Here is a 23301-nt window from a genome sequence, read left to right as displayed (position 1 = left end):
AATAATCAATCAATAATGAAAACTTAGGATTACATCTTCATCCAATGAATTAGCTAATTATTCTATCTCTACTCAATTTATTACTAATTTGGGTATTGAAATTCCTAATTAAAGAACTAATTTAATCTTGTATTATATTCTTGTGCCAATAATTTAGACCAAATTAATTAATAACAAACCCCAATTATGGCTATCAAGGTAATCAGATATATTGATATATATCCTAATTACTAATCAAGATTTGAAGAACTTCATGCCTTTTGTCACCCTCCATGAGCCCCAATCCTATCGTGAGGCTAATACTAATCCTTCTTAGCACCAAACAATGTTTGACGAATTTCAGGCATTGGAGAAAACTCATACTTGGGATTTGGTTGATCTTCTTCCTAGCAAGATACCAATTAACTGTAAATGGGTGTAAAAAATCAAGACTCGTTCTAATGGATCTATTGAGTGCTATAAAGCTCGACTTGTAGCCAAAGGATACACCTAGGAATATGGTATTGAGTATGAGGAAACTTTTGATCTTGTGGCTCGTCTCACTTCTATTCGTAGTCTGTTGGCCATATTTGCAGTTAAATGCTGGAAATTGCATTAGGTGGATGTCAAGAATGCTTTTCTTAGTGGTGATTTACAAGAGGAAATCTACATGGATCCTCCACATTGGTATTTTCATTCAATCAAGTGTGCAAACTTCAACGTGTTTTGTATGGTTTGAAACAAGCCCCTTGAGCTTGGTTTGCCAAATTCATCTCTATTGTATTTGCATTTGGCTTTGTATCAAGTCCTCATTATTCTACATTATTTACTCGATGCTCTGGCCATTGTATGATCTTACTTATTCTCTATGTGGATGATATTATTATCACAGGGGATGATACAAATGGCATTATTGAACTGCAACAGTACCGTAGTTAACATTTTGAGATGAAGGATCTTGGATCTTTTAGTTATTTTTTGGGTCTTGAGGTTTCCTCTGATGATGATGGCTACTATCTTTCTTAGGCAAAATATGCTTCTGATTTACTTTCTCGTGCCAATATTATTGACTGTAAAACTGTTCCTACTCCCTTGGAACCAAATGTCAAACTTAACCTGTTAGATGACATTCCTCTTTCTAACCCTACCTTGTACCGAACACTTGTCGGTAGCTTAGTCTATCTTATAATGACTCGACCTGATATCGCTCATGCAGTTCATATGGTTGGTCAATTCTTGACTTCTCCCAGATCATCTCATTTTTTAGCAGTTCTTCGTATTCTTCGATATGTCAAGGGTCTACTTTTTTATAGTCTTCATTTCTTTGCTCACTCTTCCTTGGTTCTTGCTGAATATTTTGGTGTTGACTGGGCAGAAGAACCTAACAATGGATTAATGTTTTTGTCTCTTTATTCAAATGATTTAGTTGATGGTGGAACCAAGTTCATTCGCATAGATTTTCCAAATTGATGATGATAACAACTTTATTTCATTTAAAAATGTAAAAGAGTTTTTTATTTTGAAGTCTTTCAAAATCCTATCTAATAATTTGAAGAGTAAATTATACCAAAGTTCATTAGATTATTAATAAGTTTATATTCTGGCCACTCAACTTAAAAAAGTTACAAAATGATTAATGAATTGTTTGAAAGTTTTTATTTAAATCATTGGATTGTTAAAGTTGTTGATGTATGGCCTTCTCCGGTCATGTCACCTACACTAATCGAAATCTCTTTTTCCCCTTCTCTTCTACAATTCACTTTTTTTCATGAAATTGCTTTGAACGTCACAAATCTACCCTAATTTGAATTATATATTGAGTTTAGTGACCTTAGGTGTAATTTACCCTAATTTGAATTATATTTTGAGTATGATTTCAAATAAAGTTAATTCAATAAATTTGTTAATTATATGTTTGATTATTATTTCACAATTTTCAATTATATCAGTGGAGAAATTAGGGGCTAGCAGGGGCCTGACCCCCTTAAAATGAAAAATTTTTTTATTTAGGTCATTTAAAATTTTAAATTAGTCAATGTAAAATTGTACTTTGGTCCCCCTAAAAATATAAAAATTCACTACACCAAAACAGGCTTTTAGCGGCATTTTTTTAGGCATTTAGCGGCGCTTTTCCTAGCGCCGCAAAAAATGCCGCTATTGACAACACCGCTAACTTTTGCGGCGTTTATGTGAAACAACGCCGCTAAAGAACATGCTTTTCCACAAACGCCGCTAAAGAACATGAGCTTTAGCGGTACTTTACCAACAAACGTCGCTAAAAAACATGACCTTTAGCGGCGCTTTACCAATTATTAAAAAACGCCACTAATTTTGACAAATTTGTTACATCCGATTTTCATCCATATACAATCCTTCTTGTAACATAAAATCCAACCAAAAACGGCAAATTTAAATGATACTTCAAATTCAATAAAAGATATATGATATAAATTGATAATTGAATTATAATTCAAAATATTCTTACAATAATATTAAAATTAACAATGCTAAAAATATTCTTACAATAACTAAAGCACACAAAAATGTTTACATAATCACTTCCCAGGAACAGGTGCAGCAGTAACCACAAGAAAAAAAAGGAAAATACAAAAATCCAGAAACAACAATTTTTGGCAATCACTTTTTCAGGAGTAATACCAAAAAAATAACCCCTGGTTTCAACAAAAATGACACACTACTTAGAAGTCTCCTTGCTTTGTCTTTAGTTTCAAATCTTAACTGTAAATAGAAGAATAGAAATGCATTTTAGATTCATTATATTTGTTCACATGACAAATCAAAACCCAATGTTGACAACTTAAACTACACAAAATACCTACAAATGCTGCAAGCAACAGACAAGATCAGCCTGAATGTCCTCTTGCAACAGGATTTCCAAATTATCCTGTCAAATGAATGTGCTGTCAAGGGCAGGAGAAGAGAAAAGCATTGAATAGATTCAACCTTTTTAAAAGTTAAAGGCTAAACTGCCACTTTTACCAGAATATTTTTCTCTTTTTTCACAAATAAATAACTTAGAGAACATTTTTATGCCATCCAGAAACAAAAACTAAACACTAACTCCGTAAACATAAATCAAAATGGTTTCAGCATTTACCACAAAGTAATGAATGGATCAAGTCCTCTACTATAAACTACAAAAAAAAAAAACCATTTCCATCTTTACCGACAAAATGCATATACTTGTGCTATAAGATGAGGAAGAATGCATCCTCAGCAAAATTCTTACTAATATTACTGAAACAGGGTGAAGAGGGAAAAAAGGCAAGAATAAGTATACATTCTTAAATAGACCTCAAAGAAAATCAAAGAAATTTCATCTAGTTTCTAAGGAAAAAGAAAGCATAGCTCCACATCTACACATGTTCATACACACATGGAAAGACATCAGCATATTGACCAAATGGGGTGTAGTAAAAGAAGCTCACGGTGCAAGGATCAGCCTCAAAGAACTCAGAAGTGAAGCTTTTGCGCTGACTCTCCCATGCTTCCCTCACTTCATGTATCCCAGATGACACATCTGCAATTAACATCCATTTTTAACATTTACTGTCAGTCACATATAATCACAAGAATGATAACGAACCTATCATGACCTTAACCCTTGGTTTCAATTTCCAGTGCAAGATTACCAATGACTTACTAGGGACAAGAAAGTCACTCATCACATTAATGATTTCATTATCAAAATAAGCAATTCAAACCCATTTTAACAATTATCATTAACCATCAATGCACACATAAACTTAACCACAAGTTGAGAACTATGAACCTATATATTGAACAGTCGGCACTTCCACTTTACATTAGAAAAAGCAAAAATAAAATAGAAAAACTACCAACCAACCAAACCAAAAGAACCCTAAATTAATAATAAAAAATGTTACGCTTAAATGAGTACTTGTGTTTACTACAATGTTGCATGTACTTGAAATTTACTTAATATAAATAAATAAAGTAATGAGGTGAAGGTGTTCGTGAAAATTCCATACCAATTCCAACATAATGACTGATTTGAGCTCCATCCCATCACTCTGCATCATCTCCGCCGCCGCAATACAAGTCGCAGACCTTCAATATTTACAAAAAGGAGTTAAATATGAAAATAAAATATACAAGTCGCATCATCTCCTCATTTCCCATGCTTGGAAAATTTTAAGTGCCAAAGTTCTCATTTCCTTCATTCCAGTCATCCTATAAGTACATTTAAACAAGTAATTCCAATAACATATTTAATAAAATGTTACCAATAACAAATAATAATAATACTAAAGGCTATTTACCTCCACAAATCAGATAAATTGTAACAACTTGATTTTGACCCTAATCAGACAAAGTGGTTTTGGGACCACAAATCTAAGTCAAAAAAATATTTTAAAATTATTTTTGATATTTAAAGTATGTGAATTACTATTTGTAAAAATTTTGTATAAAAATTTGATTGTTTGAGTGCACAATTTGATAAAAACGGCTTAATCGCGTAAAATAAAAATTTGAGGGTTAAATTTAAAAGCACCCAATTGTTGTTGTCTTTTAAAAATAAGGGTTATAAATGGAAATTAGGCCATTTAATAGTTAGTGGGCTGCAATGGTCTAAATTACACTTAAGTTATATGTTTTATAATTAATTAAACTAAGGTTAAAGTAGTCATTAAGTAATTAAAATATATATTAGTTAAAATAACTTAAGAAAATATGATTTTATCATCTTCTCCAAGCTGAATGTTAAGCAAAAAGAAGCTCAACTATGGCTTTCTAAAGTTCAGCCATATCCTTGCTTAATTAAAGGTTCGTTTTTGTTCGATTTTTGAAAAGTTTTACGTTTTTGAGATCGTTGCTTTGTGTACTACAAGACCCATGCTTTAATTTTAGAATTTGGTGTTGATTTTGTTATATGCCATTGATGAATGCTTGAGCTTTGTGATAGTTGATGATGAAATATGAAAGATATGTGAAATATTAACGTGTTTTGTCTTTGAATTTTTTGGTGAAATTGAGTAATTAGGGCTAAATTGTGAAATTAAAATTTTGAGGGACTAAAATGTAAAATAAATGAAATTTGTGGACTTGTATGAGCACTAGGGACATTTGGCCCTTGTATAGTATGGGCAAATTTTGTGTATTTTGTGTTTTATGTAATAGGGACTAAATTGTAAAAAATGTAAATATTAGGGGTAAAACGGTAATTTTCCCATTTATGTGTTTTTGGACTAAATTGAATGTAATAATATTTAATTTATCTCATTTTGAACATATTTAGATCAAGAACCAAAGAAATCAGAGTTAGATCGAGGAAAAGTTAAAGTCGTCGACTAATCGTCCAGTTTCGATTTTGCACTGTCTGAGGTAAGTCTATTAGCTATTTAATGTCATAAAAATCAGTATATAGGTATGTATATGTGCTGTATTTTGATGAATTATAATTTAAAATATGTTGGTTGAAATAATTAAAAGTATGAGTGAATTATATGCATTATTGTTACATGTTCGAATCATAGGTATATACTTATATGGTCATTTGAATTTAGTTAAAGTATGAAGGTATATAAGGATATACAATTATAAATGTTATCAAATTTAGTTGGAGTATAAAAGTTTTATATTTTTATATGTACAAGTTTTGAATTTATACATGTATATACAAGTATAAAGTATTGGTTTAATAAAAGGTATATATATATATGTGTGTGTGTGTGTGTACTTAAGATTCGGAAATAAACATAGGTTTATATTGGTATAAAACTTTGTATTGGATCTATAATATGCAAATATACATGTATATGTCCTTGTATTGAATTCAGGTATGCCATTTATACAAGTTTATATGAGGTTCAATTATGCAAATATGCATATATATATGTTCTGTAATGAGTTTAAGTATGAAATTTATATATGTATAAGGGAGGTTCGATTATGTATGTATATTCATGTAAAAATTCTTGAATGGAATTGAAGATATGAAATTATTAGTTTGGAATATCATAAGGTGTTCGAATGCATGATATTAGGTAGTAGGCTTTAATGTATTAAGTTATATATATATGTTCGGGTGTATAATTAAGTTATTGAGCTGAATTTGATGTCTGAACTTTATATACCTATGTGGATTAAAGATATAGTTTATAAATTATTGAGTTGAATTTTTATGTGGTTAATATATACAAATATGAGATATGACTTCTGTGAATTGAGATTTTAGGCTCAGTGCCTATCAGGTTTATTGCCAGTGAAACAATATCAGACTTTACGTCTAGCAGGCTTAATGCCGGTGAAATAATTTCAGACTTTACGTCTAGCAGGCTTAATGCCGGTGAAACATTTCAGACTATATGTCTAGCAGGCTAAGTGCCGGTGTACTGAATCAGGCTTTAAGTCTAGCAGGCTAAGTGCCAGTGAATCTGTTTAAAGAATGTGATTAAGTGTACGGTTATATGATTTTGGTTATCTTTAATTGAAGAGCATATATACCTTCGGCTAAATGTGTTTAATGAATATGTACATATTAGGTCTATGCATTTGTAAAAATATACATACATGCTTTCGATTTATGCAGTCGATAAATGTATACGTATAAATATTCGGTATATGTATTTGATAAGTATCTACATATGCATTTGAAATGTATACACCTCTATTTATAATTATTTGATGAAGATGAATGCATTTGGTCACATGTATTAGATTTGTATTTGGTTATAAGTTTATTATGAGTATACATACACAGTTGGATATGATATGTGTATAACATACATATATGCTCGGTTATATTCATTTGGTTGTAATGTTGTTCGGTATAAATATATATATTCAATTAAACACATTTCGACAGGTACATATATTTGACTATAAATAAAATGGTCTGAGTACAGTAAATGTATAAATATTAATTATATGTGTTAATTGCAATCTCATTAAATTAAATTAAAAAGTTATATTATTTCTATATATATATTTCATTATGCAATAGACTTACTAAGCTATAAAAGCTTACTTTGTTTGTTTATGTCTTTCTGTTTTATATACTTAAAGATCAAGCTTCAAGCTCGGGGATCATTAGCAAGATCATCACTCTATCTATTGTCTCGGTATTAAACTGTTTAAATTTTAATTATGGCATGTACAGGCTAGATAAATGTTTTGGAAAGTCGTACTTTGATATATTGTATATGAACTTAATAGTCATATGAAAATTACTTATATTCTTATGCTTTAACTGGATTGTAATTTTAAAAAGAAGTTTAAAATTTTACATGTTTAATATTAGACCTAGCAATTTATATGTAACTGTTAAAATTATTGAACTATACTGAATGTCTGTTCTAAGTTCTGTTTTGATTAGTAATGCCTCTTAACCCTAATTCGATGACGGATACGGGTTAGGGGTGTTACATTTGTTTGGTATCAGAGCTACGGTTTAGTCGGTTCTAAGATTAGCGTAGCGCGTGTGAGTCTAGCTATACATGTCATATTTTATATTTTGATAGTGTGATGACTTCTAACATCTTAAAATATGTTTTTGTATCGTAATGGATCCCGATCAAGCTGTAGCTGATGACGTTGAAAGTATAGCGCTTGCTCCCGTGCAAGGGGCAGTGCCAATTAACTCCCGGCCTACCTCGAGTAGCCAAGAGGGAGAGGCAAAGCAAGCCTTCTACCAAATGATGAATGATTGGTTTACACAATATATTCGAACCAATCTGGCTCTTTATTGATAAATTAGAAAATACGGGGCTGAAGAGTTTAGGGCCACAGTTAATGATGATGCTGAGCAGGCTGAATTTTGACTTGATAACACTATCCGTGTACTTGAAGAACTGTCATGTACACCCGAAGAATGGTTGAAATGTGTCATATCATTGTTACGTGACTCTGCCTACCATTGGTGGAATACTCCAGTGTCTGTTGTACTGAAAGAGCGTGTCACCTGGGATTCTTTCAGGCGGAGTTCTGTCAGAAATATATCAGTCAGAGATTCATTGATTAGAAACGTAAAGAATTTCTTGAACTTAAACAGGGTCGTACAAATGTTACTGAATATAAGCAGAAATTTGTGCGACTTAGCAGATATGCCCGAGAGTGTGGCAACTGAAGCTGTTATGTGTAAGAGATTTGAAGATGGGTTGAATGAAGATATTAAATTGTTAGTTGGTATACTTGAGATAAAATAGTTTATGGTACTTGTTGAATGAGCTTGCAAAGCTGAAGAACTCGGGAAAGAGAAGAGAAATGCTGACTTTAAAGCTAGAGATTCTCGTAAAAGAACATTCAGTAAATCATTTAAGTTGGCTTCAAAGAAATTCAAAGAATATCACAGCCGATCTAAAGCTACTACAGGATTTTCTAGACGGGATCGAGATCGACCTCATGTGAGTTCACGAGCTACTTCAGTTGCTAGTATTGGTAATGTTCGACAAGATAGATCAGAGTATAAACATTGTGGTAAATGACATCTTGGAGATTGCAGATTACATGATTGGTCTTGTTTTATGTTTTGATCCAAGGATCATTTTATTCGGAGGTGTCCGATGATAGCTGAGCAAAACACTATTCAGAGTACCAGACCGAGTAATGTGTCAGTACGAGGTAGACCACTCAGGCATACAGGTAATGTAAGTGGTAGCTAGAGAGGGACAAAAGACACGACAATTCGATTTGAGGCTTGTGCACCTGTCAGAGCATATGCCATCCACGCTCGTGAGGAGGCTTCTGCCCCAAATGTCATTACTGATACTTTCACTCTTTATGATACTAATGTTATTGCATTGATTGATCCTGGTTTGACTCATTCATATGTGTGTGAGACTTTAGTATCTAGTAAGACTCTGCCTGTTGAGTCTACTGAGTTTGTCATTAGAGTATCAATCCCCCTGGGCTGGTGTGTTTTGGCCGACAAAGTGTGTAAAAATTATCCGTTGATGATTTTAAATTCATGTTTTTGGGCTGATTTGATGTTGTTGCCATTCAACGAGTTTGATATTATTCTGGATATGAAGTAGTTAACTTTACACGATGCTGTGGTAAATTGTAAAAGGAAGACTATTGATTTGAGATGTCAGAACGATAAGATTATTCGGGTTGAATTTAATGATTTTAATGGTCTATCAGCTGTGATATCTTCGATGTTGGCTCAGAAGTATGTGAGAAAGGGCTACCACGCTTACATTACATATGTGATTGATATTAAAATGACTGACAAGAAGATTGAATCAGTACCAGTTATGTGTGAATATCCGGATGTGTTTCCTCAAGAGTTGCCAGAGTAGCTGCCGATTAGAGAGGTAGAGTTTGGGATTGAGTTAGTACCAGGGATGACTCTGATATCTATAGCTCTGTATAGAATGACATCTACAGAATTAAAATAATTGAAAGCTCAGTTACAAGAGTTGACAAATAAGGGTTTTGCAATACCGAGTTTCTCTCCTTGTGGAGCACTAGTCTTATTTGTGAAAAAGAAATATGGGACAATGAGAATGTGTATTGACTACAAGAAACTAAATAAGGTAACCATAAAGAATAAGTATCCATTGCCACAGATTGATGATTTGTTCGATCAATTGAAATGGGCCACTGTGTTTTCTAAGATAGATCTGAGGTCAGGCTATTATCAGTTGCGAGTTAAAGACTCTAATGTGCCAAAGACTACTTTCAGAACAAGATATAGACATTATGAATTTCTGGTCATGCCTTTTAGACTTACTAATGACCCATAGTTTTCATGGATTTGATGAATTAGATCTTCAGACAGTATCTGGATCGGTTTGTGGTAGTGTTGATAGATGATATTTTAATTTACTCCCGTGATGATACCAAGCATGCCGAACATTTGAGACTTGTGTTACAGACTCTATGAGATAAATAGTTGTATGGAAAGTTTAGTAAATGTGAGTTCTGGTTACATAAAGTCAATTTCCTGGGTCATGTTGTATCAGCATCTGGTATTAGGGTTGATTCGAGTAAAGTTTCAGCTATACTTGATTGGAAACCTCCGAGAAATGTCATGTTTACTCCGATCATAAGAGTTTGAAATATTTCATGACACAAAAGACCTAAATTTGAGACAATGTTGATGGTTAGAGTTGCTTAAGGATTATGACCTTGTGATTGATTATCATCCAGGAAAAGCTAATGTTGTCATTGATGCTTTAAGTCAAAAATCACTATTTACTTTGCGTGCAATGAATGTACTTATGGCTATGTCTGATGATGGTACGATAATAGCTGAATTGAAAGCAAAATCATTATTTGTGCAATAGATTTGTAAGGCTCAGAAAGCCAATGAAGGTTTAATTGTAAAACAGGCTCAGTGTGATTTGGATGTTAATTCTGAGTTTTTAGTTGATGCTGAGGATTGCTTGAGGTTCAAAAACCGATTATGTGTTTCAAAAATAAAATAAAAAATTCAGAGTTAATTCTAATGATTTTGAATGAAGCTCACAGTAGTCGATTATTTATTCATCCATGTAGCACGAAAATGTAAAATGATCTAAAACAACACTATTGGTGGCACAGTATGAAACGAGACATTTCTGACTTTGTTTTGAAGTGTTTAATATGTCAGCAAGTAAAAGCTAAATATCAGGTACCTTCAGGGTTGCTTCAGCCGATCATGATACCTGAATGGAAATGGAACAGAGTCATGATAGATTTTGTATCTGGTTTACCATTGACACCAGGCAAGAAAGATGCTATTTGGGTTGTAGTGGATAGATTGACTAAATCGGCACATTTTCTTCTGGTTTACACAGATTATTTATTTGATAAGTTAGCTGAGATATATGTTTCACAGATTGTGAGGTTGCATGATGTACCTATTTCTATAGTTTCGGATAGAGACCCGAGATTTACATCGTGGTTTTGGAAGAAACTGAAAGATGCTTTGAGAACAAAACTACACTTTAGCATAGTTTTTCACCCCCAAACAGATGGTCAGTCTGAACGAATCATTCAGATACTCAAAGATATGTTAAGATGTTGTATTCTCGAGTTTGAAGGTACATGGGAACGATATTTGTCTTTGATTGAATTTGCATATAATAATAGTTTTCAGTCTAGCATCAAAATGACACCCTACGAAGCTTTATACAGTCGTAAATGTCGTACACCATTGTATTGGACTGAGCTTAGTGAGAATAAGATACACGGGGTTGATTTGATTAAAGAAACTGAGCATAAAGTGAGAGTGATTCGGGATAGTTTGAAGGTAGTATCAGATCATCAGAAATCATATGCAGATTTGAGAAGAAAGGATATAGAGTTTCAAATTGGGGACAGAGTGTTTTTGAAAGTCTCGCCGTGGAAGAAAATACTCAGATTCGATCGTAAAGGTAAATTGAGTCCGAGATTCATTGGACCTTATGAGATTATTGAGCGTATCGGGCCAGTTGCTTATAGATTGTTATTGTCACCTAAGCTAGAAAAGATTCACAATGTATTCCATGTTTTAATGCTTCGTAGATACCGATCTGATCCTTCACATGTGATTAATCTGGCAGAGGTTGAGATTAAATATGATATGTCATACGAAAAACCGATTAGTATTTTGGCTCGTGAAGTTAAAGAGTTACGAAACAAGAGAATTTCGTTAGTTAAAGTACTGTGGAAAAAAAACACAGAGTTGAAAAAGCAACGTGGGAACTAGAGGATGCAATGAAAGAACGTTATCCAAACCTATTCACCGGTAAGATTTTCGGGGACGAAAATCCCTAAGGGGGGAAGAGTTGTAACAACCTGATCTTGACCCTAATCAGACAAAGTGGTTTCGGGACCACAAATCCAAGTCAAAAAAATATTTTAAAATTATTTTTGATATTTGTAGTATGTGAATTACTATGTGTAAAAATTTTGTATAAAAATTTGATTGTTTGAGTGCACAATTTGATAAAAATGGCTTAATCGCGTAAAATAAAAATTTAAGGGTTAAATTTAAAAGCACCCAATTGTTTTTGTCTTTTAAAAATAAGGGTTATAAATGGAAATTAGGCCATTTAATAGTTAGTGGGCTGCAATGGTCTAAATTACCCTTAAGTTATATGTTTTATAATTAATTAAACTAAGGTTAAAATAGTCATTAAGTAATTAAAATATATATTAGTTAAAATAACTTAAGAAAAGATGATTTTATCATCTATGGGTTAGTTTGGATGGGCGGTGTGTTTACCTCCGGTGAGGTTAAAAACAGCGGTGGCGGTGAGATTAGTTACTGTAGCGGTGAGATTGGGTACTGTAGCGGTGAGATTAGAAACAATGGTGGAGTGTGTGTTTGGATTCAAACGCAGCTGTAGCGGTGAGGTGAGAATGAAAAATGACTATTAAGGACATCAGATTAGAATTGATATATAATAGAAGTTATTTAAATTATTTTATTTTTTTAAAATTATTAAAATATGCAAATTCATTTAATAAAATATTAAAATGTATCTTTCAATATTTTAATGAATTATATAAATAATTTAAATTATTTATTAGATAAAATGATAATTATTTTTAATTTTTTATAGTTATAATTAAATATTTTTTATAACAATGATAAATATTATTTTCATAAATAATAACATTATACTTGGATCTAATTTTGAAGTATCTAAACGGATGATTTTTAATAAAAAAATATAGTAACATAAGACATAACAAGTTTCATTATTACTAGAAATTAGGTTATGATACAAAATGTGTTTACAAATATTGATTCATTAAACTAGTTGCAATGGTTTCCCTTAACATTGTGATTTCAAGGTCACTTTCTCTGTTAGAAGAACTCGATTCACCTCTGTCAAATTGGCTTGAAGAGACTGGCATGTCCGGTATATTCTCAAATTCTCGAAAATCCTCATCATTTGACCAAGCATGTCTTCGAATGTAATTATGCAAAACCATTGTTGCAATAACTATTAAAACTTGCTTGTCGAATGAATAACTTGGAATATCTCTTAATATTGGCCATTTTTTTTCCACACTCCAAATGTTCGTTCAATCACAGAGCGTAACGAAGAATGGGCATGATTAAAGATTTCTTTTTTTCCAGATACTTGATGATTACCTCGACGAAAATCAGGTAAATGATATCGTTCCCCCTATATGGACCTAGAAAACCTGCCATTTGTGGATATCCGGAATCCACAAGATAATATTTTCCTGCAAAAAAAGTAAAACATAATATCAAGTTTAAAAATAAATTAAAAATATTTTTTATATAAAAAGTAATTAAAAAATTAAAGTTCGACCTGGTGGAGGGTGTGGAAACTTCAACTCTTGCTTTCTAAGTGATTGCAAAAAAATTCTACTATCATGTGCTGTTCCTTCCCAACCAGGAAATGCAAAAATAAAGCACATGTTGAAGTCACAAGCTGCCATAATATTTTGAGTTGGTTCACCTTTCCGTCCGATATAAGGTATTTGAGAAGAAGGCGAAATGCATGCTTTTATGTGTGTTCCATCTATGGCCCCAATACAATCCTTTAAAATAAATACAAGTAATGAGATAAAAGTTAGAAATAATTTATGTTTTAAAAATATAAAGATTGTGTAAATTTTACCTTAAAGTGAGGCCAATATCTTGTATCATGTCGAATATGGTTCGGTACTTCCTCGAATTGACCTTCAATGGGTTTAATCGTGTCTATTCCCATTCGAGCAAATATATGCAACATATCAGTAAAAATTCGACTAACAGTTTCCCCAGATCGTTGAAATCGCTCTGTTGCATTTGAATTTGATTCTCTATTTCCAAGAATGTACAATGATAATGCTAACTTCTCCATCGCCGATACTTTCCCATTCTTTAAGCCATAATTTGTTTGCAAATCATGCAACAATCTATGAAATATATTTTTTGGCATTCTAAAACTAATCATGCAACGATCATCGTGCCCATTTAATACTTCGTCCACCCACATTTGACCAGTATAATTTGAATCCATACGCGGTTGCATAGTGAAATAAGTTTCATGGTGTACCAATACACTGCTTAACACATATTCTTCCTCATTATGATAATTGTTGTGCTCAACTTGGGTAACAATTGTGGCTATTCTTCGTTGAGCTTCTTCACTTAATTCAGAGGTATCATAATTCATATCAAAACTATTATACATATTGTTAAATTCATCCATAACCTGAAAAAGTAATCAAATGAAAATAAATCCTTTAAAATCTCGTGACATTCTATACAACACAGAAACTTGATTAAAAGCATAACATAAAAATACCAAACATACAAAGTAGCATACATTAGTCTTACATATAAAAAAGTAGTATAGTTATATTACAATAATATTTCTAAGGAGCTGATGGTGGAGGTGGTTGATGGTATGGTTGGAAGGGAAATGGGGATGTTGCTACCAAGGATGAAAATGATGCAATTGGATTTTGTTCAGCATACTCACGTCGAAGCCACCAAACCCTATCATCTGGATCTAAGTTCAAAAACATTTCTCGTTTCACCGGTATTTGGAACATTTTGGTGGCAAAATAGTACAGTTCATCTCTTTTTGGAATTTCATCTCCCAAAGCACGCAAAGCATCTATTGCATTTGAAATAGTATATTGAGAGTGAGGAAAAATAATTTCGTTCACTGACTTCCTTGGACTAGCCATACTCTCACACAATTTCTCAATCTGAGTAGTTAATGTATTTCTTGATGATTTTCTACTTGAACTTGATTTTTTTCCCTTACCGTGTACAACCCCAAGTGTTTCCTTTCTTCGATTAGGGATTCCATGAGAAGGGTTTGATGGTACCTCATCAGGGGGAATACCTTCATTCTCGTTACTATGTTCATCTGAATCACCAAATCCCTCATTAGGTGCATCATCTCCCATAGGAACCCCACGTGGAAGAGCACCAGACGAAGGTGCCCATGCGTTCTCTCCAGTGGCTACAATGCCACCAAACATTTGCCACATTAACTCATTCAATCGTGGTTCAATTCCTTTCTTCTTAAATCCTTTAAAATCAGGATTTTCCTACATAATATGTTAAACGTTAAATGTTATACTAAGATTTTTATAACTGTAAATTATTAATTTTAATAAACTTTATGCATTAAAATAATGATAAAGTTAACATTAACCTGTATTTTTTCAGCCCACCACTCTTCGGTAGCATTGACCGTCTTTTTCAATGGACACCATCCAATACCTGTAGATTCCTTAAGCAACTCCCTCCATAACCTCCATTCCTTTTTTAATGTATCCCACTTATTTTTCAATTGAGGTTTTCCATAATTTTTTTGTGTTTTTGCTTGAAAAAGAGCAATGACATTTTCCCATCCCTTTGAGTTTAGATGAGTTGTCGGTCTATTGCCAGCATTGACTTCATTTACACAAAGTTCACAAAATATCAACGTCAACTCATCGTCCCAAACAGCTTTTGTTGCTAAGCTACTATCTCCCTCCACAAAATTTCGTGTCTTTACCATCTATTATTATTTTGATTTTAAATGACAATAGACCATAAATATATAATTAGATATAATAATATAGTTTCATAAAAAATAAGAATAGTACATCACGAATAGATGAAAGCCATAAGATGAACACTAAAGAAAAAATTCTCAAAGATCCTAAATAAGCTCATCAGGGCCTTCCTCCCCAACCACAACCTTAGTTCTGTTTTACTTGGTTCAGCAAACTATTAAGATGGTTTTACAACTTAGGATTAGGCTATGTATGTATTGTAAAATCACCTTGATGAGCTTTGGCAAGATGGTGTTCAAGACTATCTAACTCATGCTTTAAACATCATGGTAACTTCTGATTTTTTTCATCGACATTTGAAGTATTCATGGTCATGAATGTGCAGTTTGTGACTGTATTTGATTGCAAGTTTATGGCTTTAGTGATCAATTGATTGAGCTCTGACTTTAAAGGACTTTGTTTTGTGGTTTCATGCTACTGTTGTTTCTATACTTTTTGTACTTATTAGCATTTTTTTTATAAGTTTGAAAAAAACTTTATGAGATATTTTGGTTATTTTTAGCTTTTATTTTTGCATTTTTGAGATAATTTTCTCTAGTTTTCATCATTGGTGTCACTAAAAATTATCTTTACTGTCATAGTCTACAATTTGAGTGTCTTTAGTTCTTCTCTTCTTCCAGGGAAAATTACCAGAGGAGTACATCGTGTGCTTTTTAAAACACTTAACACTAACAGGTAACTCGTGTTTAAATTTTAAGGTTTGTGTGCTTAATTAATTAAAAAGGATATGATTGCAAATTATGAAAATATTGAGGGCAGTTTTAATAGGATTGAATTGTATGTGGTTTTATTAATTAAAGTGTTTGCATGGTTATTAAACCATTTAGTTGTAATGGACGGTAGAATAATAATTTAAATGGCATTATGCATGATTTTTTTATATGTTATTTAAGTTTATTTTGGTAAGATAATTATTATTGTAAGTATTATAAAACATAAAAATTAGAAAGCCATGCATGCATTCATTTTAGTGCCGAATTGGATTGGTTTTATAACTTTGAGTGCTTATGTTGTAAATTAACCTTAGACAAAAGCATAGACGGTAATTTGGAGATTGTTAAGATGAAATTATTAGTGAAGATTGATCTTAAGTACTTAATTGGTAAATAACCCTTTTAATTTGATGAGTGCCGTATATGTCCATGCTATATGTGCCGGTTTAAAATCAATTAGAAAGGCTAATATAGTAAATCAGTAATAACTCAAATATTGATAAAACAAAACACAAAAATGTTAGTGCTTGCATGTTCATCTTTTGGGGAGCCGAATGTTGGAGAAGAAAAGCTTTGAAATTTCGGCAATTTGAGATCAAAATTCAAGGTGAATTTCTAGTTAATTTTGTTACATTTTAGTAGTTTTGAACTCCTTGCTTAATTCTCTTCAAAACCCACTTGATAATTTTTGTTATAGTGACTAATTGATAATCTGCTATGGTTTAGAAAGCTATGGAATTTGAGTTTTTATGATAGAAATTTAGATATAAATAATAAGAACAAGAGTTTTTGATAAAATGAATTTCATAATTCTCAGCTTATTTGAAATTTTCTCGGGAAACAAACATAAAAGTATTGTAAACTAAACCAAAACACAATAAAGTTAAAAGAAAAAAAAATTATTGCCATTTCTTTCTCTCTCAGCAAACTTGAGAAAGAATACCCAGATTTCCCAATAAAAAGAAGCTACTTTGTTATCAAATAATTTTTTAAGAACCCATGCCATTGATAAAGTTTGACCTTCCACTCTCTTCTCTTTTTTTTTTTTATCTCTTTGTAATAAAAAACTTTGTTCCTTCTTAGTTTCAGATTTAAAATTTTAATAGTACTTGTTGAATATAAATTAAATTGATAAATTGTTCTAGATGTGGTATATTTGGATTACTGATTGTAAATGTGAACTGAAAGTGCTGGAGTAATGACTTTTACTAGTGTTTCGGCTTATGAAAGTTAGCATGATCAGCTTAGAAAAGCATGAACTATGCATGTGAAATGACTTTTGTTTCGGAGTAATGACTTTCATTTGTCTGCATTTACATATGCATGAAGCGAATATAGTTGAGTGGGCTCCTATCAAGAGTATTTTTGAAGCATGACAATATCAGATGTCTTTAATAATGGTGATACTACTTGATAGGATTGACTTTTGTTTTGTTCTACAGAAATGGCTTAAAATTGTTGATATGTTTTCATTTTCAGGAGGCTGATGCATAAAATAGAGTTTACTTCAGACTTCACAGGATTTAAGAAAGATGGGGCACAATGGTTGGTTGATAACACAGACATCAAACTTGTAGGTAAGATTTTACATTTTTCCTTGCAGTTACACGATTTTAAACAAGTTTCACTATTTCAAATACATACCTTGCCTGCTTCTACACTAACAAATGAAGTAGGCACCTCAGAGCCTCCAACCTGCAAGACACAAATCATAAGAACAGAATATTGAATGTTGAACTAAGCTCACTTTTTTTTTCTCACATTTCATAACAAACAAACAAAGAATTTATTTAATTGTAAGGTTCATTTTCTTCTCACTTTTCATAGCAAACAAACAAAGAATTTATCCCAATGCACTTCTAAAAACTCAATCCCATCAACACAACAAGGACTTGTTTTTTTTTCAGTTCCCATATATTTTTTCAATTAACCAAATTCAACTAAGTTTAGTTTTGGTGTTCAGGACTTCAAATTTAAGTCCCAAAGAAAATCAAAATAGGCTCATATGAAGAAAACAGAAATGGGAAAAGTTCATCTTGCTTTTCCTCATATTTATTAGCAAACAAACAAAGAATTATTTGTATGTACTTCCAAAAACTCAACCCCATCAAGGCCGAAGTCTATTTTCTTTTCAATTCTCCAAATTCAACTAAGCTCATTTTTTGCTGTTCAGGGTTTTAAATTTGAGTGCAATAATAACAAAACAGAAATGGTAAAAGTTCTTTTTTTAAGCTCACATTTCTCAGCAAACAGACAAAAAATTAACCAAATACACTTCTAAAACATTAGATCATTAATCTACTGCTTTAACATCAATAGTCAAAAGGACTAACAACTGCGACAAAGAAGAGTAGAAGAAGCCAGAACTAGAGATAATAAGAAATTAATGAAAATACCTCAGCCACAACCAAGAACAAAGCAAAAAAGAGGGGAGAAATCAGTGTTGCAAAAGAAAATGGTTGTTTCGTTCTCAAAAATAATAGTAATAATAATAACAACTGTGACAAAGAAGAGTAGAAGAAGCCAGAACTAGAGATAACAAGAAATTAATGAAAATACCTTCAAAAAGCAGCCACAATCAAGAACAAAGCAAAAAAGAGGGGAGAAATTAGTGTTTTACTTCACAAATATGAAAAAGAAAATGGCTGTTCCGTTCCCAAATTTGAAAACAACTGTGGTTGGGGAAGAAATTAATTTTTAAGTTTCAAGGCTAAAATGGTAAAATAATAAATAAAAGTATGGGTATGTTTGTCTCAAAAAAATACCTACAATTGTACTGGCTTTCACTGCAGCTGAATCCTCCAGCCTGTTTTCAGCATATCAGTGTGGCTGAAATAAGTTTTCACTGCATTGTGCTGTTGAACCAAACAGCATACCAGTGAGTTTACTATCCCTCACTGCACCACACTGGTCTTCACTGGTAAACCAAAGGAGGCCTATGTTAAGCAAAAAGAAGCTCAACTATGGCTTTCTAAAGTTTGGCCATATCCTTGCTTAATTAAAGGTTCGTTTTTGTTCTGTTTTTGAAAATTTTTACGTTTTTGAGATCGTTGCTTTGTGTACTACAAGACCCATGCTTTAATTTTATAATTTGCTGTTGATTTTGTGATATGCCATTGATGAATGCTTGAGCTTTGTGATAGTTGATGATGAAAGATGAAAGAGATGTGAAAGATTAACGTGTTTTATCTTTGAATTTTTGGTGAAATTGAGTAATTAGGGCTAAATTGTGAAATTAAAATTTTGAGGGACTAAAATGTGAAATAAATGAAATTTGTGGACTTGTATGAGCGCTAGGAACATTTGGCCCTTGTATAGTATGGGCAAATTTTGTGTATTTTGTGTTTTATGTAATAGGGACTAAATTGTAAAAAATGTAAATATTAGGGGTAAAATGGTAGTTTTCCCATTTATGTGTTTTTGGACTAAACTGAATGTAATATTTTTTAATTTATCTCATTTTGAATATATTTAGATCAAGAACCAAAGAAATCAGAGTTAGATCGAGGAAAAGTTAAAGTCGTCGACTAATCATTCGGTTTCGATTTTACACTGTCTGAGGTAAGTCTATTAGCTATTTAATGTCATAAAAATCAATATATAGGTATGTATATGTGCTGTATTTTGATGAATTATAATTTAAAATATGTTGGTTGAAATAATTAAAAGTATGAGTGAATTATATGCATTATTGTTACATGTTCGAATCATAGGTATATGCTTATATGGTCATTTGAATTTAGTTAAAGTATGAAGGTATATAAGGATATACAATTATAAATGTTATCAAATTTAGTTGGAGTATAAAAGTTTTATATTTTTATATGTACAAGTTTTGAATTTATACATGTATATACAAGTATAAAGTATTGGTTTAATAAAAGGTATATATATATGTGTGTGTACTTAAGATTCGGAAATAAACATAGGTTTATATTGGTATAAAACTTTGTATTGGATCTATAATATGCAAATATGCATATATATATGTTCTGTAATGAGTTTAAGTATGAAATTTATATATGCATAAGGGAGGTTCGATTATGTATGTATATTCATGTAAAAATTCTTGAATGGAATTGAAGATATGAAATTATTAGTTTGGAATATCATAAGGTGTTTGAATGCATGATATTAGGTAGTAGGCTTTAATGTATTAAGTTATATATATATATGTTCGGATGTATAATTAAGTTATTGAGCTGAATTTGATGTCTGAACTTTATATAACTATGTTGATTAAAGATATAGTTTATAAATTATGGAGTTGAATTTTTATGTGGATAATATATACAAATATGAGATATAACTATTTGATAAGTATCTACATATGCATTTGAAATGTATACACCTCTATTTATAATTATTTGATGAAGATGAATGCATTTGGTCACATGTATTAGATTTGTATTTGGTTATAAGTTTATTATGAGTATACATACACAGTTGGATATGATATGTGTATAACATACATATATGCTCGGTTATATTCATTTGGTTGTAATGTTGTTCAGTATAAATATATATATTCAATTAAACGCATTTCGACAGGTACATATATTTGACTATAAATAAAATGGTCTAAGTACAGTAAATGTATAAATATTAATTATATGTGTTAATTGCAATCTCATTAAATTAAATTAAAAAGTTATATTATTTCTATATATATATTTCATTATGCAATAGACTTACTAAGCTATAAAAGCTTACTTTGTTTGTTTATGTCTTTCTGTTTTATATACTTAAAGATCAAGCTTCAAGCTCGGGGATCGTTAGCAAGATCATCACTCTATCTACTGTCTCGGTATTAAACTGTTTAAATTTTAATTATGACATGTACAAGCTAGATAAATGTTTTGGAAAGTCGTACTTTGATATATTGTATATGAATTTAATAGTCATACGAAAATTACTTATATTCTTATGCTTTAATTGGATTGTAATTTTAAAGAGAAGTTTAAAATTTTACATGTTTAATATTAGACCTAGCAATTTATATGTAACCGTTAAAATTATTGAACTATACTGAATGTCTGTTCTAAGTTCTGTTTTGATTAGTAATGCCTCTTAACCCTAATTCGATGACGGATATGGGTTAGGGGTGTTACATAAATGATGCTCCCCATTCAAATATTGTCCCTTTTAAAAATAATTAAAATCATTATACAAGTCAAAATGAAAAGAAGTGAAATATTACAATCATAATTCATTTTTCAAGTTCTAAACTAAATAAAATAATACTTGAAAAAAGTTATGCATAGCTGAAAATGACGAATCATATCCATTCGATATTCCATCTGGGGTAATACCAGTATCACCTGATATTCCATCACGTAAAGCAATATTTGAACAAGAAACCAATAAATAAAGCAAGACCAAAAAACCAAAATAAAAATTTATTTGATTGAACCTTATATTATCATGCTTTAGGATAGTCAAAATTACTACAAGGCAAATATATTTTTTAGGTACAATAGCACATGATAACTTTAGATCATTCTTTAAAGCGCATACATTTATGGAATTAACCTACTCATTTAGGTACAAGGCATGAAAGACAAAATTCTCAATACTGTGGCAATGAATTAATCCCATGGGTTTTTCCTTTTTATTTCGTATAACAAGGCAAAGTTGATAGGTACGTGATACTGTTTTTTTCTTATTTTGGTGCATGCATAACAAAATGCCCTCGTCTTATTTTTCATAATCCTATCTATATAGGCATTACCAATCCTCTCCCTCTCTTTAAGACGATGTATTTTATCATATATGATAATTGATCCAACTGACTTTCAAATTCTTCCATTACAAGACTCAAGACAATAACAAATATAGCAAGATATAAGAAGTCATCCAATACATAAGCAAACCTTAAGAAACATCTTGGTAAATCAAAATGGCATATAATCATCAATAGCTTCAAATCTGTATATGTTCCCTCCACCCTCCCCTTTCTTCTATTTTAATCAGATGCTGAAAATTAAACATTCCAAGGATAACCAAACATAAACAAACAAAATGTTTTATGGCATATCCAAATTTTGAAATAAAAATCACATCTCACGGTTTTAATAGTACTCAAGTACTATACCAAAGTCAATCCAAGGTCCCATATGCAAGCTCATAATAACAACAATAATAACAAATAAAAAAGTGAGAAGTAAACAGGGATGCAAATGCTAGCATGGTTTTCCTACGGAGAATCATTTCAACTAGGGTAATTTCGATTAGCATTTCAAAAACTAAATCTAATACGTATAAAAAGTCTAAATACAGATTACTTAAATACCCATCACCATTCGTTTGTTAGTATTTTTTGAAGGACGAGTACAGTGCAAGGCAATACTTACTCATGAGAATCCAAATCAAGCAAGCCAGCCACGGAGTCTGACCAAGCGACAAGCTCCGGATTCTCTACTTCAGCCGATGGTAAAACTTTCGTATAACATGCGTGAAAAACCTGCAAATAACTAACATACCTAAGAAATTGGGAGAGATGCAGTTCAGCCTTTTTCATAAGAACAGTTTATCCTTTTGTATGAGAAAAGTAAAGGTACAAAAGATAAAAGTGAGCATACAATTTTGCAAATAGGGAACTGTTACTTTCTCGGACAATTTTTACTGCTTGGAGGGTCATATTCGCATGGCCGAAAATGTGTATGACTTGGGTGTCAGACATGGTTCAAGAAAAATGAAGAGTCGGAGCAACATAGGACAAGACTGAGAGTTTGCTTGTAAGGGAAAAGTCAAGACTGTAATTGTTGGTGTTTCGAAACAGAAATGAAAACAAAGCAAAGTCTTAAGCAACAAGCTTCAATGACTTGTAGTACACAACAAAGGAATCAAGCTTCTCTCTCCGCCAATGAGAGTTGCATGGTCTGATGAGTCGTCTCTGTCACTTTCGCGCACGAGAGCTTAGACTGCGTTGCTTTGGACAAGGACCACTCCATCAGTTCCAGAACTGTTCTGCTCCTGGTCCTGGGTTTCCATTTTCGGATCCACATGACCGTAATCCAGATCTAGATATGGATCCAAAAAAAAAAGAGAGAAAAATTTATGAGAAGAGCCGCAGTGAGAAAAATATGATTTAGTATGAGCTCTTCTGAGATGT

General features: G+C 31.8%; 2 protein-coding genes and 1 long non-coding RNA gene across 7 annotated transcripts; 2 read left to right on the top strand and 1 right to left on the bottom strand.

Annotated features, from left to right (window-relative positions):
* Window positions 1–186: 186 nt before the first annotated feature.
* On the top strand, window positions 187–1449 carry LOC107921719 (uncharacterized mitochondrial protein AtMg00810-like). The gene is made up of 3 exons (XM_016851541.1): window positions 187–198; window positions 599–712; window positions 1006–1449. Exons 1-3 carry the CDS (start codon window positions 187–189, stop codon window positions 1447–1449), a joined length of 570 nt encoding a protein of 189 aa, XP_016707030.1.
* Window positions 1450–14177: 12728 nt separating this feature from the next.
* LOC121213846 (L10-interacting MYB domain-containing protein-like) lies at window positions 14178–19126 on the bottom strand. 4 transcript variants are annotated; one of them, XM_041087055.1, is made up of 5 exons: window positions 18747–18870; window positions 17832–17882; window positions 15069–15416; window positions 14787–14961; window positions 14178–14753 (listed from the first exon to the last, which is right to left on the bottom strand). In XM_041087055.1, the coding sequence occupies exons 3-5, from the start codon at window positions 15414–15416 to the stop codon at window positions 14275–14277; spliced, it is 1002 nt and encodes a 333-aa protein (XP_040942989.1). In that variant the 5' UTR covers window positions 17832–17882; window positions 18747–18870; the 3' UTR covers window positions 14178–14274. The 4 variants fall into 4 exon arrangements, with proteins under 4 accessions (XP_040942989.1, XP_040942988.1, XP_040942987.1 ...); XM_041087054.1 differs by lacking the exon at window positions 18747–18870 and adding an exon at window positions 18957–19126 and having other exon boundaries at window positions 14178–14961; XM_041087053.1 differs by lacking the exon at window positions 18747–18870 and adding an exon at window positions 18953–19086 and having other exon boundaries at window positions 14178–14961.
* LOC121213847 (uncharacterized) lies at window positions 16676–21148 on the top strand. 2 transcript variants are annotated; one of them, XR_005909316.1, is made up of 5 exons: window positions 16676–16794; window positions 17667–17764; window positions 18980–19191; window positions 19663–19748; window positions 20939–21148. It is a non-coding gene; the product is annotated as an uncharacterized lncRNA (long non-coding RNA). The 2 variants fall into 2 exon arrangements; XR_005909315.1 differs by lacking the exon at window positions 18980–19191 and having other exon boundaries at window positions 20939–21075.
* Window positions 21149–23301: the final 2153 nt, after the last annotated feature.

Source organism: Gossypium hirsutum, chromosome D01, assembly GCF_007990345.1.
Source record: "Gossypium hirsutum isolate 1008001.06 chromosome D01, Gossypium_hirsutum_v2.1, whole genome shotgun sequence".
Taxonomy (NCBI): Eukaryota; Viridiplantae; Streptophyta; class Magnoliopsida; order Malvales; family Malvaceae; genus Gossypium; species Gossypium hirsutum.
Note: the sequence above shows the minus strand (reverse complement) of the source record. Positions and strands in the feature narration are given on the sequence as shown.

Bases quoted from the DNA above. Each gene is read 5' to 3' on its own strand.
- LOC107921719 (XM_016851541.1), top strand. The intron at 713-1,005 runs GTTTGAAACAAG...TATCTTTCTTAG, and splicing joins ACTTCAACGTGTTTTGTATG to GCAAAATATGCTTCTGATTT.
- LOC121213846 (XM_041087054.1), bottom strand. From the start codon at position 15,416: ATGGTAAAGACACGAAATTTTGTGGAGGGAGATAGTAGCTTAGCAACA. The intron at 14,962-15,068 runs GTTAATGTTAAC...CATATTATGTAG, and splicing joins GGTGGGCTGAAAAAATACAG to GAAAATCCTGATTTTAAAGG.